At 40.5% G+C, this 15,038-nt stretch overlaps 1 protein-coding gene across 6 annotated transcripts; it reads left to right on the forward strand.

Moving 5' to 3' along the window:
- On the forward strand, nucleotides 1-10,732 carry Aste1 (asteroid homolog 1). Of its 6 annotated transcripts, none has more exons than XM_028756639.1 (5): nucleotides 1-210; nucleotides 1,687-3,000; nucleotides 6,687-6,897; nucleotides 8,553-8,748; nucleotides 10,243-10,732. In XM_028756639.1, exons 2-5 carry the CDS (start codon nucleotides 1,705-1,707, stop codon nucleotides 10,562-10,564), a joined length of 2,025 nt encoding a protein of 674 aa, XP_028612472.1. In that variant the 5' UTR covers nucleotides 1-210; nucleotides 1,687-1,704; the 3' UTR covers nucleotides 10,565-10,732. The 6 variants fall into 6 exon arrangements, with proteins under 6 accessions (XP_028612472.1, XP_028612477.1, XP_028612474.1 ...); XM_028756644.1 differs by lacking the exon at nucleotides 1-210 and having other exon boundaries at nucleotides 1,693-1,847; nucleotides 1,940-3,000; XM_028756642.1 differs by lacking the exon at nucleotides 1-210 and adding an exon at nucleotides 7,926-7,984 and having other exon boundaries at nucleotides 1,697-3,000.
- The last annotated feature ends 4,306 nt before the right edge of the window (nucleotides 10,733-15,038 follow it).

Raw genomic sequence — 15,038 nt, forward strand, 5'->3', positions numbered from 1 at the left:
TTCTATACCAAGTTTCCGCCACCCGTCCCGAAAGCACTTTCTCCTCCAGGAAGAGCCCTCAGCGTCTGGAAGCCAGGCTTCCCAGTGACGTCGTTACCAGGCACTTCCTGTTTCCGCTCGCTGTCTTCCACACACCTGCGGCTCTGCCGTTTCTCCCCGGCTCCTACCTGCTGCTGGTGAAGTGAGCCGACCGCCGAGAGAAAGCAGCAGGTGGGTCGGGAGGGCAGGGGCACTTTGGGGTAGGAAGATCTGTGGTTGAGGAATTAGATACTACCTTTTGCTCACCTTTGCCCTGCCCTTTGCATGAATTTGCTGAGCTACTTTGTTCAGGGTCAAGTCATTAGTTTACAGTGAGTTTGCAGAAACCACAAGACAGACCAGGAAAGAAATGACAATTCAGAATTAAAAGTGTTGAGATGTTGGCGGAGGTGGATCTCAGGTGAGATAAAATCAAGCGCAATAATGTTAGCTGATAGCAAAACCAGAAAATTCAGGAGGATGCACTTTTAAGTAGTATCCCCTAAAATAATAAAAATGCAAAAATTCCAAGATTGACAAAACTTTCACGATTTTAAACAAAGGCAAGCCTGGCAATAGCATCGTTAGCATCGTGCTAAGCTATATTTGAAGCCTGGGGCGAGAGGGAAAACCAGCAATACCAATCCTATGAGTTGTTAGCCAGTTAGACCATTAGTAAGGCTGTGTAAAGAATCCTAATTGAGGTTGAAATTGCATACTTGGGATCCTAGAGGCATAAAGCTGAATTTTTCCTTAGCCCAAACTGCTATCTAATGTACTCAACACCTGTAACAAGGGCCTACTTACCCATAAGAAAGAAAAATTGGGTCATTCTGTGTCTTATGCTGGGACTTAAGGCATTTATAAGGGTTGTCATTTTTATAGCTTAGGACTTTGCCTTGACCCTCACCAAACACATACCCAGTTTTGTAAAATGGAAACATAACTCCAGTAGCAGAATCTGTAGAGTTGCTATATTGGTGTGACCATAATGTCCCTATAAGGCTAGGAGTAACCTCCATCATTAACCAAAGATCAAACCCCATGAAACTGAGTTTGTGTCTTGTACTGCACAAGAAAAAAAAAATGTTTGGCTAGGTACTTTGACACCCAATATAGTTTTGTTTAAAAAGCATGTCTCATTTTCTGTTGAAGCAATGATTTGGTACCCCTATAAGTATTATATTAGAATTCTCTAGCAAAACAACTGATAGTAGCAATCTGTTAGTATGTACATATGCACTCACAGGATTCATTAGAATGCCTTAAAGTCTGTGGTCCAACTGTCCCAACAATGGCTGTCTTCTGACAGAAAGTCCAACAATCTAATAGTCATTTGGACCATGAGAGTGGACGTCTCAGCTGAGCTTCAGTGTCCAGTAGAATCATGAAGAAGTAGGGGTTAATCCCAGTGAAGGAATGAAATTGTCAAAGAGAGCAAGCTGACAAAGAGCAAGAGCTTCCTTTATCTCTATGTGGGCTGCCAAGAGGTGTGGCCTAGATTTAAGGTGTGTCTTCCACCTCCAGTAATCCAATCAAGAAAAGGCCCTCAGTGGCGTGTCTAGGAGCTTTTGGGTCTTGGTTGATTCTAGATATACTCAAATTGACAACTAAGACGAGCCATCAAAAGGATCATCAATTGAAATTAGTTTTTTATTGCTTCAACAGGGAGTCCTGTCAGTCATCATGGGGATCCGGGGACTAATGAGCTTTGTGGAAGATTATAGTAATGAATTCTTCGTTGATTTGAAATTGCAGAACACAAAAATTATCATTGATGGCTATTCTCTTTTCCACCGACTTTGCTTCAATTCAAACTTGGAGCTCAGGTATGGGGGGGACTATGATTCATTTGCAGATGTTGTACAGAAATTCTTTGAATCACTGTTTGCTTGTCATATTTGTCCATATGTTGTATTAGATGGAGGATGTGACATTTCAGATAAAAAGCTGACAACTTTGAAGGATCGAGCTAGAGAGAAGATCCAAGCAGCCCGTTCCCTTTCTCTTGGTGGGGGTGGGAATGTGTGTCCCTTACTCATCCGAGAAGTGTTCATACAGGTTTTGATTAGGCTTAAGGTATGTTTTGTCCAGAGCTTTTCAGAAGCAGATCGGGACATTATGACACTTGCCAATCATTGGAATTGTCCTGTGCTATCATCAGATAGTGACTTTTGCATTTTTGACCTGAAAAGTGGGTTTTGCTCACTGAATAGCTTTCAGTGGAGAAATCTGAACACTATTAAGGATACACAAGATTACTATATTCCTGCCAGAAGCTTTTCCCTTGATGCATTCTGCCATTACTTCAACAACATGAACAAAGCCCTACTACCTCTCTTTGCGGTGCTATGTGGAAACGACCATGTTAATCTGCCCATCATGGAGACATTCGTAAGTAAAATACGTCTACCCCTTAGTTCTAAGGGGAGGAGATATCACCGAGTTCTAGGACTTCTGAACTGGTTGTCTCATTTCAATGACCCCACTGAAGCACTAGATAACGTTCTCAAGTCTCTCCCCAAAAAGAATCGAGAAAATGTTAAGGAACTTCTCTGCTGCTCCATGGAGGAATACCAGCAGTCCCAGGTGAAGCTTCAGGACTTCTTCCAGGATGGTACTTACGTCTGTACAGAAGCTTTGGATCTGGGTTTACCAGAGTGGGTACTAGCAGCTCTGGCCAAAGGCCAGCTACCACCTTTCATCAGTGATGCTTTGGTGCTCCGAAGGACCTTTCTTCACACACAGGTAGAAAATATGCAGCAACCAAATGCCCACAGAATATCTCAGCCCATCCGCCAAATCATCTATGGACTCCTTTTGAATGCCCCACCACACCCAGAAGATATATCCCAGAATACACTGCCTTCCCAGCTTCTGGCTTTCAATGAAGTGGAAAGAATTAATACAAATATCAAAACATCAACTGTCTATGCGAAACAACTGCTCGAGGATCATTGTGACTTGAGCAAACTGGCTGAGGTAAGTTTGTAAGACTAATAAAATTCTTAGAAATTTCTTTATAGGTTATAAGTTGCCTTTGTATGTGCTGTCTCTCTTAAAAGAGCACATTGGTTGCCACTTGCCTTCATGTTGTGTGTGAAGGCTAGACCTCCAGTGAACTAGGTAGTCTTTTAGCTAGTGTCAGTACTAACTCAAACCTAGCACTTAGTACTACATATGCTATTTCCAGTGTTCTTCAGTAACCTGTTTCCTTTGCAGTTATTTTATTATTATTGATCCCAACTAGAATAGGAATATGTAATTTAAAAAGGGGGGAAGGATTGAACTGTGTACACATAGGTACTTGATGTGGGCATAACAGCATCTTAGAGCAGAGTTCAGTTTAGTCCTGATGTGTCCATCTGTCTAAAGGTTTTGTTTTTATTAATGAGGACCTCGTTTTAGGCTTTGAGCTTAAAGCCCAAAGAGTTAGAGCAAGCTGACAAAGAGCAAGAGCTTCCTTTATCTCTATACGGGCTGCCATGAGAAGGTGTGGCCTAGATTTAAGGTGTATCTTCCACCTCCAATAATCCAATCAAGAAAAGGCCCTCAGTGGCGTGTCCAGCCACTGAGTGTCATGTTGACTTGCTTAAACTGATTCTTAAGAGCATGACTTGGCCTACCTTGGTGTTGCTAACGTCTGAGCAACACTAAGATCCATTGTCACTTCAAGGAAGAAAATGCTCTCATGGATCCCAGTGTTGCCTTTTGCTTCTGATAACATGCAAGTATATTAAGAGTAACATATGAAACTCTTTATTGTGAGAATATAATTCAACATACAAATTAAATGTAAATGAACTTATAGTCAGTTGCAGTACCCATTGGGTGTTTGTTTACTCTTAGACTCACAGCGTCATGGGTGCCAGCTTACTCAAGGATGAAGGACAGCAGCCAGCTTTCCTGTGGGAATGATCAGACCTTACTTGCCTCCAGTTTATTCCCCAAGGAAACATGATAGTGATTGTCACTTTCTATGGAAGTGGGAAGGTAGAGTTGCTACTGGGATCTAGTAGGGTAAGGCAAGGGTGCCAGTAAGCTTCTTAGAAGGCACAGATTGGCACCCCACGGTAGAGAACCATGTGACCCAAAATGCCCAGTGTGCCCATTTTTATCCTACTAGTGACAGCGTAAGTGCAAAGTAAGGAGATTCCTACGTCAAAAGCATCCTTGGCATTAGGAAGTAACTACTAATAAGAATAATTCTTCAGGGAGTGATGAGAATGTTCTGGAATTAATAATGGCTATGGAAGCTTATAAATATACTAAAACCATTGAATTGTGTACTTCAAAGGAGTGCATTTTTTGACATGGTTTATATTTCAAAGAAAGTGGTTTCAGTTAAAAAAAAAAAAAAAAAGAAAAGAAAAAGCCTTCTCCTCCACAGGATCTAGTCTGTACTTGCCCACCAGGAATCTCTTATGCAGTGTATTTGTGAGACTCATATAATTCATTCTTTTCTCTCTGATGTAACCGATTGCATCGTGGGAATGAATATGCTACAAAAGACTTTCTGCTGGTTTTCAGTTGTGCTGTTTCCGTCATCTACTTCCATGATCATGGTGGTGCACATCATCTTATAACATAAGAACATATTTCTGCTGCACATCTTGTGGATTGCTGGGCCAGATGACAGGGACATTGTGCTCAGCTCTTAGGTCTTGCTAAAACATCCTGACAGTGGACCCACTAACATTCCCACCAGCAGTGCAGGAGAATGCTTCTTCCTGTGCCTTTGTCAATACTAGGTATTTATGAGCCCAGAAAACATTCTGGCTGTTCTAGTGGGCAAAGTATCATCTTAGTCGCTTAGGTAGGCAGTTTCCCTTTCTCTGATGATCATGCTCATTAACCATTCGGATATTCGGTGTGAAGTCTTTATTCAGTATTTTCCTGTTGTTCTGGGCTTTTTGCCTACTGATCATTTGTCAGTTAACACTGGCCAGGATCTCCCATTCTAATTTTCACTGTAGTATATTTTAGTAAACAGTTTTACTGTACTCATTTAAGTCTTTATTACTTATGGTTACCTTTTTATGATCTGTTTACGAAATTACTACCTACTCTCAAGATCATGAAAACAATTACATTTTTCTTTCACGTTACATCTACAATCTGTCTAGAAGGAGCAGGGTGTGAAATAGGAATCAGGCCACTTTACCCCCTATGTAATCCAGTCCAATCAATGAGATGGAGCATGCTGATTGTATTCCTTGGTAAGTGATATGCTCTCAGCATTCAGTTGTATTCAAAGAGGAAAATTTCATACACTTTGCACCACAGTATATCATTTGGCTTGCCTTTAGCATCCATTAATCAGTTCTTAGCTCAATGCTTTTAAGCTCCAATTAGCCCATAATTCTATGTAGTGGCATCTGGAAATATATTTCCAGACACAAATGTATGCTCAAGTACAAAAACCTTGTGATCATTCCTGCATTTAACATGATGCAGTAATAATACTTCAGTCATGTGACTTTACATACTGGCTCATTTAATTCCCACCAAAACCAAATAGGCCTGGGAGAACAGATGGGACTGCAAGTAGAATAGTTCCCTCTTAAGTAGGCACTGAAGGCTGATGAGTTCAAGAAAACATCTTGTGCTACTCTAACACATAAGGCTCATTTTACATATGATCAGACTAGAAAAACCCTCAGGAATAGCCCAAAGCCACAGTTACTGGTTTCAAATCCTAGACCACTTTGTTCATAAAAGTAACTTGAAGTTTAGGTGTGTTTTTACTTAAAAATGTGAGGCCTTGCTTCTAATTATAAAATTTCCTAACAATATTACAGAAACTTTGTTTGGAGTCAATGTACTATTCAAAGGCCTCAGACATTACTGATGTAACTATTTCGTCAATTATGGTGTTTTGGTTCAGGTTAACATTTCTCTTCACCAGTCAGTCACACTATACTAACCACCTGTTAAGTAGTAAGAATGTAGCCCACTGTCTTATCCTCTGGAGGGGAAGTTGTTTCTCTAACTACATAGAAATACTAGTACAACAACTCTTTTCTTAAATGTTTATCAAAGTATGGCTTGTAAGGTATGTCTTGAGATTTATTCAAGTAAAATTCAACAAGTAGCTCAGAGCTCTCTTGGCTGTTTACTTCTCAGCTTATATTTGAAGACCCTTCTCATGTCAAGCCTAAGAAGAAAGGAGGTATACTGTGTACTACAAGCACAGTATAGGAAGTCATTAAGACACTCCTACCTACCTTGAATGTATTCCTCTTCAGCAGCCACATGCAGCGGAGGGATTTGTAATTTATTTTGTAGAGGTGATCAGTTAGTGCATCTGAGAGAAAGTGATACCTAGTCTACACTAGCAAATAAGGGCAGGGTTCATGTAGACCTTTATAAATCAACTAAATGCAAGTTCTAAGTTAAAAATGCAAGTTCTCAGGCTCCCCTCAGAATACTGAATCAAAATGAAGGGGTCAAGACCTCAGGACTGAATTTCTAGCAAGCTTCTTAAGGATATGTGTACTGACTATGCTCACTGGCCTACAGAGGGAGGAGGCAGAAACACAAAAGATGTTTAGAGGGTATAGAGGGTACTTTCCTTCAAAGATTAAAACTATTTATTAACTTCCACAGCTGAATTAAATCTCATGTTTCTAAAATACCCTAATTTGCAGAATATTTGATGTTTTCAGCTCCCCTTGGCTAGGCGGCAGATGCTTCTGTTAGAAGCCCTGAAGGTCAAACAGGTTGTCCTGGAGTCCATCCCTACTTTTCTGAAGTTGCCCATTGCTGTGACTTGTTACTGGTTGCAGTCCACAGAGGCCAAGGCAAAGCTCCATCATCTGCAGGCCCTACTGCTGGGGATGCTGAGGGAGCCCTTGCATGCCATCGTCAACAGCCCTGGTAGGTTCTAGAAATCCAGGAATGCTTTATCGAGTTGTGTATAAACTGTACATCCTCAAAAACTCACACAAACAAAAAACAATTGACCCTATGACAGCAGAACTTGGAAGTGAAGGTGCCAAAATGCCCTTCATTGATAAGTATTCTTAATAGTTACATATGCTGAACTTAGTGCCAGGAGCTTGGCCTTGGATAGAGCTGGGATGTGCTAGTACTGCCTAACTCAGTCTGCTCTGAGGTACCTTGATGCTTCAGTCTGTGAGCCAGGTCTAACAGTGCTTTGCCAGTTGTACTTCATTCTGCTACCCTGTCACCAACACAGCGGCGCAGCACAATAAACTTGCACCTTTCCAATGAAACCTCTCAGTATTTCCAACCACAGCATTCCTGCTCATTAGCTTCTAACCTTTTTTAAGGCTGTAAGTTTCAATTAATATGTAATAATAGAAAGAAAAAATAAAAACATTTCCAGTAATGAAATAATCTAGGCAAGTTTTGTTTGCATTTAAATATTGGGTAAAATAAATGAAACATTGGAACATGTTAGTTCTTTATTACAACTTTCTCCTTAAAAGATTATGCCATAAAGCTGCCACTGTATAACAGCTCTAACATGATAACTGTTAGCCATAGCTGCATGTGGCTATTTAAAGTTAAAATCAATAGAAATCTGAGCTTTTTGTAGTAGTCACATTTCAAGCACTTGGCAACCTCGCATGGACACATGACACTGTGTGGAGACAACCTTCTTACCATGCAAGAGCCCTATAGACAGTCCTAGACTGGTGTATTCTGAGTTTAAGAATGAAACAGCATGGACTCAGAACATCCCTAGTACTCAAGCTTATCTGACAGTAGCTGTCAGAGGGACCGTCGATATATGACAGTTAACACATGAGTCAGGCCCATGGCTTTAAGAACAGTTTGAAGCTTTGTTTTAAAAAATAATAGAAACTCCCATAGAGTGAGCCCATTAAGATTTTACGTGAGTCCTATAGAAGGGGCATTGTCTGTTTGTTTTCTTTTAGGAAATATGGACCCTGAACCCAGGCAGGCTCAGTGCCTTGCTTCCCGCTATTTGTGAAAGGTGGGCCTCCTTTTTATTACTCTGGAGTTGGTCCCAATGTTATTTTGTGCACTTCTGCTCAAATAAGCCTGCAGAAGCTCCATCTCCTCAGGTTGTTGCTTCTGTCCCTTCTCTTAGGTAAAGAAGCAATGCATTTGTCAGATGATTAATAGTTTAGTTTTCCTCCTGTAAAACAGGCAGAATGTGCTGTGAACCTATGAGCTGTCTTTAAACAAGTGTGTTACCCCACGGGGGTTTTGGGAACAGTAATGAGCAGGAAAACAGTGAAGAGAGTGGTTTAGTGTCAGTATTTTCATAGACCCAGATCCTAGAGAGGTTTACATACAGATGTGGTTAAGGTCAGGAAGCATACTGTGGGAGAGGTCTTATTTCAAGGAAAATTCAGTAACTTTGGGTTGAATAAAGTCAAGAAAAGGGACCTTCAGTGTATATAAGGTATTTATGAAACCAAAAGAGAAAAGCAACCAGTTTTCAAATTAATTGTCTTTGTGGGCTTTGATGTTGGTATACAGGGAAAGGCCAAACTGATGCAGTGTTTGGAAATGCTGCCTTTGGGTTGTTTATCTAGGTAATGAAGATACACGGAGAAATGGTGCCAGGATGTTGTATGAAGAATTACAACAGGTGAAGACACCCATGCGGCCAGGTACAAGACTGGATTTGGACACAGCGCACGTCTTCTGTCAATGGCAATCCTGCCTCCAGATGGGCTTATATCTCAACCAGCTGCTGTCCACTCCTCTTCCAGAGCCAAACCTAACTTGGTAAGCACTGTGGGAAACATTAGTTCAGATGGATACAAAGATTTTAAACAAAGTTTAAGGATTAAAACAAGTGGCTTTGAAAACAATCAATTCTGAGTCTCAGAATACTGTTAATAACTAAAGCTCTAGAAACAAGGAAAATATTTCCAGTTTCAAATTTAAAAATCATTTGTTAGTATATATTACTTTATAGGGACTTTCTCTCCTACTCTACCCCTAGGTACATCTTGTTACTGGTGTGTACTCTTGCACATGTATGTATGTGTGTATGTGTATTTTTTTCTTACCATTTGGTATTAGATCATATAGTTATCAAACACCTTCTCCATGCAGGGGTGCAATAGTAATAAAAAAAATCTCTATCCTCTTGGAGCTTTCAGGTGGATTTTGTCTTGTCAGACAGTATAGGAAGAAGGGAGCTGAGTTTGAGTTGGGTGGGAGATACGGTCCCATGGAGAAGTGGTAGTAACAATGGATTAGTCACCTTGGTAATTGTCTGTCCAGGAATTACTAGAGAAAAAGATAGAAGGCAATGGCTAGAAAATGGGATTTAAGATTGTATATATGCTCCACTGATATTCCATGTATACTCTTCAAGGACAAGCCAAGCTCCAGAGCCTGGCATATTTTTACTGAGTAAAAATATATGGCACCATAAAACTTAGCAGTAAGAGGGTTGCTTGCTTGTTTTTGTGGCATCAGGAACTGAACCAGGTCTTTGTGAATGTCAAGTAAACACTCTACCACTGATCTATAAATCCAACCTTACTTTTGTTAATGTATCTCTGGATCTCATATCTGAGATAACACAAAAACCCTCCACTAAGAGTGATAAACTGGCCTTTGATCTTTGGGCTTTTTTCTCCCTTTCCTTTAATAATTTTGGTCATTCTTAACAGACTCCTGGGTATGGCATGCCACAGTTCCTTCACAACAAAACAGGAGTATCAATATCACTTGTGTTTTTCCTAATGTTTTCTGTAAGGTTATTGTTGCATCTCAGCATAATCAAGACTTCTCAAATGCTGATTTTATACTCACTAAAATAAAGCCTATACACTGATAGCCAAAGTTTAGCAGGTCAATCAGCTCTGGTCATGAGTCATACTGAACTTAGCGGTTCTAGTTAGTCTCATTTTGCATTTGTGTAGAGGGAATTTTATTCCACGTGAATGACCACACAAACGATGCCATTACAATTTTCTGGTATTTTAGCCAAGTCCATTTTATTAAATTCCTTTTCTTGGAGGTGTTAGAAAAGTCTGTCAGTCTGTCAGCACCAGGCTAGCATCATCACAAGGGGTTTTTTGTTTTTTTTGTTTTTTGTTACCAGCCAAAGTGATCACCTTAACTACCCAGTTCCAGTAAGCAATGATGGTTATATAGGAGCAGCAAGCTAAGTGTTGAGATCCTTGTTAGGGTGTTCATCTTCGTTGTTCCACTACAGCGATCTGACCTGATGCTTTCACATCATGTTGTTCTCCCACTGAACAGGTTGTACAATGGAAGCCTGGTCCATGGACTCTGCCAGCGACTGCTAGCATCCAGTTCTGCAGACAGCCTCCTGAGCATATGTCATGAGGCAAAGCAACTTTATGAACATCTGTTCAATGCCACAAGGTCATATGCCCCAGCTGAATTGTTTTTACCAAAAGCTAAATCAAAATCAAAATCAAAAAAAGGGAGGCAGAAGAAAAAGGTCACCAGCCTGGGAACCACTTCAGACACCAGGCACTGGTATGACAGAAGCAACCGGTTTGGTCTGTTAATGCTTGAAAGCTTGGAGGAGCATGTAGAGAACTCAGAGCTTGAATAAACAGTCTGTAGCACACAGGATTTATAGCTCTAACTTTAAAATGGCTCTTTCCTTCCTTGAAGCTAATTTTTCTTTAGGACTAACCTATTTTGAGATAAACTTTATAAGAAATCATCTGAATTCTAAGATATTTTGTACTGTACATTTAATACAGCCTTACTTAAGAAATGTCTGTATTTATGTGTGTTGGGGATGGAGAGCCATGGTACTTGTGTGGAAGTCAGAGAACAACTTGTAAGAGTTGGTTCTGAATCCACCATGTGGGCTCCAGAGATCCACGGGCTCCAGGGATCCACCTCCAGTTGTCAGGCTCAGAGGCAAGTACCTCCCCCTCCTGAGCCATCTCACTGGCTCAGAATCATCTGTAGTTCTTCATTGTGCTTTCAGTCCTCATGGTCCTTTTCAGCAAATAATAATACTTTATAACCTTTATGTGATAGTAACAGCCAACTATATTCATAAAAATTTTCCATAAAAAGTCTGGGTCTTAAAGTCCGGGGATCTGAGAGAAAGTTAGAAATTTGGTAAATTAGACTAAAATTGGTTGATAAACTTGTAAGTACACTGCGGGTCTTAAGAGCATGTTGTTAACTGTTAACAGCCCCCAAACATGAACAGCATTCTGAGCTGATAGATCTAGAGCAGAAGAGAAATGAAAATCTCAGACCAATACTAGACTCCAAGTCTTCCACATGCTGGGTTTTGAGAAAGATTCCAATACTTCATTTTGATTTTTTCCTGTGCTAGAGATCCAACCCAGGCCCTGCGCATGCTAAAGCAAGCATTCTACTGAGGTATACCCTCGGCTACTAGTCAGCATTTTATAAATCAATTAGGACAGAAAATAGCACATAGAACACCTATTTAGTGGTTGTAAAAATGTGTATCTACTATAGTCAAAACTATAGGGTATGATGACACATCCTTATAATCCGGAAATAAGGGCTAAGACAGGAAAGCTGAAACTTTGAGGTCACCTTGGGCAATATTTTAAGCTTTGTCTTAAGAATCCAAAGTGTTTGAGAGGTGCTATTTTAAAATTACTAATACCAACAGGTTTATAAAGGTGCTGCCTAGTTCTGAAGCTCAGACAAGCAGGAATGAACAAGTGGGATGAGCACAGTGGGTCAAGTCTCAAAGTGTAGTCTAACTTGTACAGCTGTGGTTCCTCCTGCTGTTGAACCACTGGATATTCCATCAGTCATCTTAATGATGGCTGAAAGTTGCCAACTTGAGCCAGCTCATCTGTAGTTCTTAACAGTTAGCAATTTTCTTGTTGTGGGTTGATGTGGTGCTGCTATGTATTCAAATGCTAAATTCTCTACCCTAAGATCTGGTTCTCCCACATCTACTGACTTCTTATATATATCGGTTTTTGTTGTGCAAACCTTGTTTCCCAGTTTAAAACTATTAGTTAAATAAAAATGGGTACAACCAATTACTGGAGGGAAGAGAGGTAGGTGGGTTTTCAGCTAGCTGGCTGAGGGTCACCACAGGTACCCCACAGGATGTCTAGCAGGCTTCACCAGACAGTAAAGACATAGTACTCAACTCCCAAGAGTCATACTTGCTTAAGCTGCTTGGGACGGGCACACAATGAAATAATGAGAACATTTTATCCACTCTACCAAGTACAAAGACCAGACTTTGCTGCTGCATATACTGAGACAGAAGTCACCAAGAGGCAAATCAGAGGAAGAGTCACTACATGTGACTTTTGGCTTGGCCTTTCTTTTCCTCCTTCTAATTTCCTTTGTCTGGAAAAAAAAAAAAAATCAGGTCTAGGAGGCAATGAGAAACCTCCGATAAGCAGAGTGTGGTATGTTCTGGATTTCCAACATCTACTTTCCTGTGTTTTCAATCAAGGTGTGCTCTTTCTGATTCCATTCTAGCAAATAAAATCTCACCTGAGGCTTTGGACACGTCAATCTTCAATTAGCAGTTCAAGTAACAAAAGGAGTTCTGGACAGCTAAGATGATTAAATCTTGGGGTAAAACTGGAGAGAGAAAACCACTTACTAGAATCACGCTCTGTATTTACTGGTGGTAAAATTATACTGGATATGTATTTTTGCAAGTTATTTTTAATAACCAAGACCTTGAAAGTTTATTCATCTGTAAATATAATCTCTGACCTTTTCTGGGCCAGTTGGTCAAGAAAAAAAGGACTCAAGTGAACCTTAGTATTTCACCTTGAAGTCCCAATTTAATACTTTTAAGAAGACAAAGACCTTTACTACCTAAATGGTCTTACCATTTGTTCATGAAAGCAGTCAATGACTCCACACCTCAGTGCGCTACCTGTGAAATAGAATTGCTACACTCCAAATCACTGAATGAAGTCAAAATCCTGTGTCTGTAGGTGTTTAGTACCCATATGAAAGCATGGTAAGCCTTGCCTGGCACTAAAGTGTGATTAGATACCATTGCTGTTACATCTGTATATGAAAAGGAAGAGCAAAGCCAAGGAACAAAGGGTGAATGCCAAGCAGTAGAAAGGATACCATGAGGTAAGGTGAAAGCTAAGGGCAGAATTCTGCAAAGGCACTCAAGACAATCACAGATGGGTAAGAAGAGAAGGCCAAGAATGGGAGAATTTACAGAAATCTAAGAGTTGTTATGTTGAAGTCATTATAGAAATAATGGTCAAAGACATGTAATTATCTACATGGATTATCTACAATGTTAGCTGATGAATCTGTTATTAAAAAAAAAATGTGCCGGGCAGTGGTGGCGCACGCCTTTAATCCCAGCACTTGGGAGGCAGAGGCGGGTGGATTTCTGAGTTCGAGGCCAGCCTGGTCTACAGAATGAGTTCCAGGACAGCCAGGGCTACACAGAGAAACCCTGTCTCGAAAAAACAAAAACAAAAAAAAGTGGATACTAAGTTGAGGAAACAGCTCAACTGAAAGACCAAGAATCTGTTCAATTTCCAGATCCCCATGTTTTTAAAAAAAGGCATTCTTGTAATACCCTCTTGCCTAAAGGTAGGCATTACAAAGGAGGAGCTGAAATCTAGGAACGGGAACATCCCCAAACCTAGGTTTCTGATGACAAAGCACTGTAGGTCTTCTAACATCCAGACTCCCACAAGGTTTCAATAGACAAATCCAGGCTGGGGAGATGGCTCAGTGAGAAAAGTATATGGTGCACAGTGTGAAGACCTAAGTTTGGATCCCCAGAACCCATATGAAAGCTGGGCATGGTTGTATAAAGTTGTAACCCAAGTGTTCAGAAGGCAAAGGCAAGTAGATCCTGGGGGAATCTGGGTTAGCCAGTGAACTCTAGGCTCAAAGAAGCTGCCTCCCATCCCAAATAAAAAAAAAAAGAGCATAATAACAGAAGACATCCAGTGTCAACCCCTGACCTCAACAAGACTGCATGGGCAGTCACATACACATTTAAAACGCATATGCACAAAGCCATACTATGTACACTTATAATTTCAGTCATGGGAAAGAGAGCCAGACCCCTGGGTTCACTAGTTGGCCAGTCTAGCCTTCTTAGTGAGCTCTAAGTCAATGAGGCACCCTGTCAGATCCAGTGAGGAATGACAGCTGAAGATAATCTCTGGCCTCCACATGAACACATGCCATGCCATGGTGAGATGCAATTTCTCATGTCCTCCCTCACATCCACTATTCTCTACACAGTCAGCTAGCTATGCAGCAGTTAACCTGTCCCACACTGCTTTATGGGTTATGTTTTATAGGCCTTGCTCACTGGCCTTATCCATATTGTGACTAGATGTGGACTTAACAAACAGGAGCTAACTAGACAAGGATGGCACCATAGAAAGATGGCACCAAAATGCCACTTCTCAACTAATATGCTTCCAACAGAAAAACATTAGATTGTAATTTTTAAAGTGTTTCCAAAACAAACATTTTGTCAGAGTTCTAATACTAGAAATAAACCACCCAATAAAAGTTCTTTTGCCTATCTTCTGGCTAGCATTATCAACAAAGTGACTTGGACTTGAATTTCTAACATTTTCTATTTTCCCCTCAATTTAATAGCAATGTGTTCCCTTGACAACAGAAACATCACAAATGTACCCTTTCCCCTTTCTAGCCATGTAGAGCCATCTTAAGCTAGGCTTTTTAAATACAGGCGAAATCTATAATTTTCAAAACTAAGGTTAATGAACACTGTCCCAAAGACTAGACATAATGCTGCAGCACTGTGTGAGCAGAGGCAAGAAAAGGGCCTTAGCTATAACAGGAGCCACGCTCTACCTTCCTGCCATAACTCGTTATCAAAGCACATCAGTGTCTTCTAGTGTTAGCCCCATTTGCCCATTACCACCAATGATAGAGGGCTTTCTGCTTCAGAGACATTCATTCATTCGTTCTCTCCCCCTCGCCTACTAAGAGAGTCTAACTACAAAAAGTACAAAAAGGTACTTTGGATGGTTCAGACCAGAGTTTCCAGTTGATGGCTTTACAAAGGACTCTATTTGAAAGCTTTATAG

The sequence above is a fragment of the Grammomys surdaster genome, unplaced genomic scaffold (assembly GCF_004785775.1).
Source record: "Grammomys surdaster isolate TR1022 unplaced genomic scaffold, NIH_TR_1.0 126131, whole genome shotgun sequence".
NCBI classification, from domain to species: Eukaryota; Metazoa; Chordata; class Mammalia; order Rodentia; family Muridae; genus Grammomys; species Grammomys surdaster.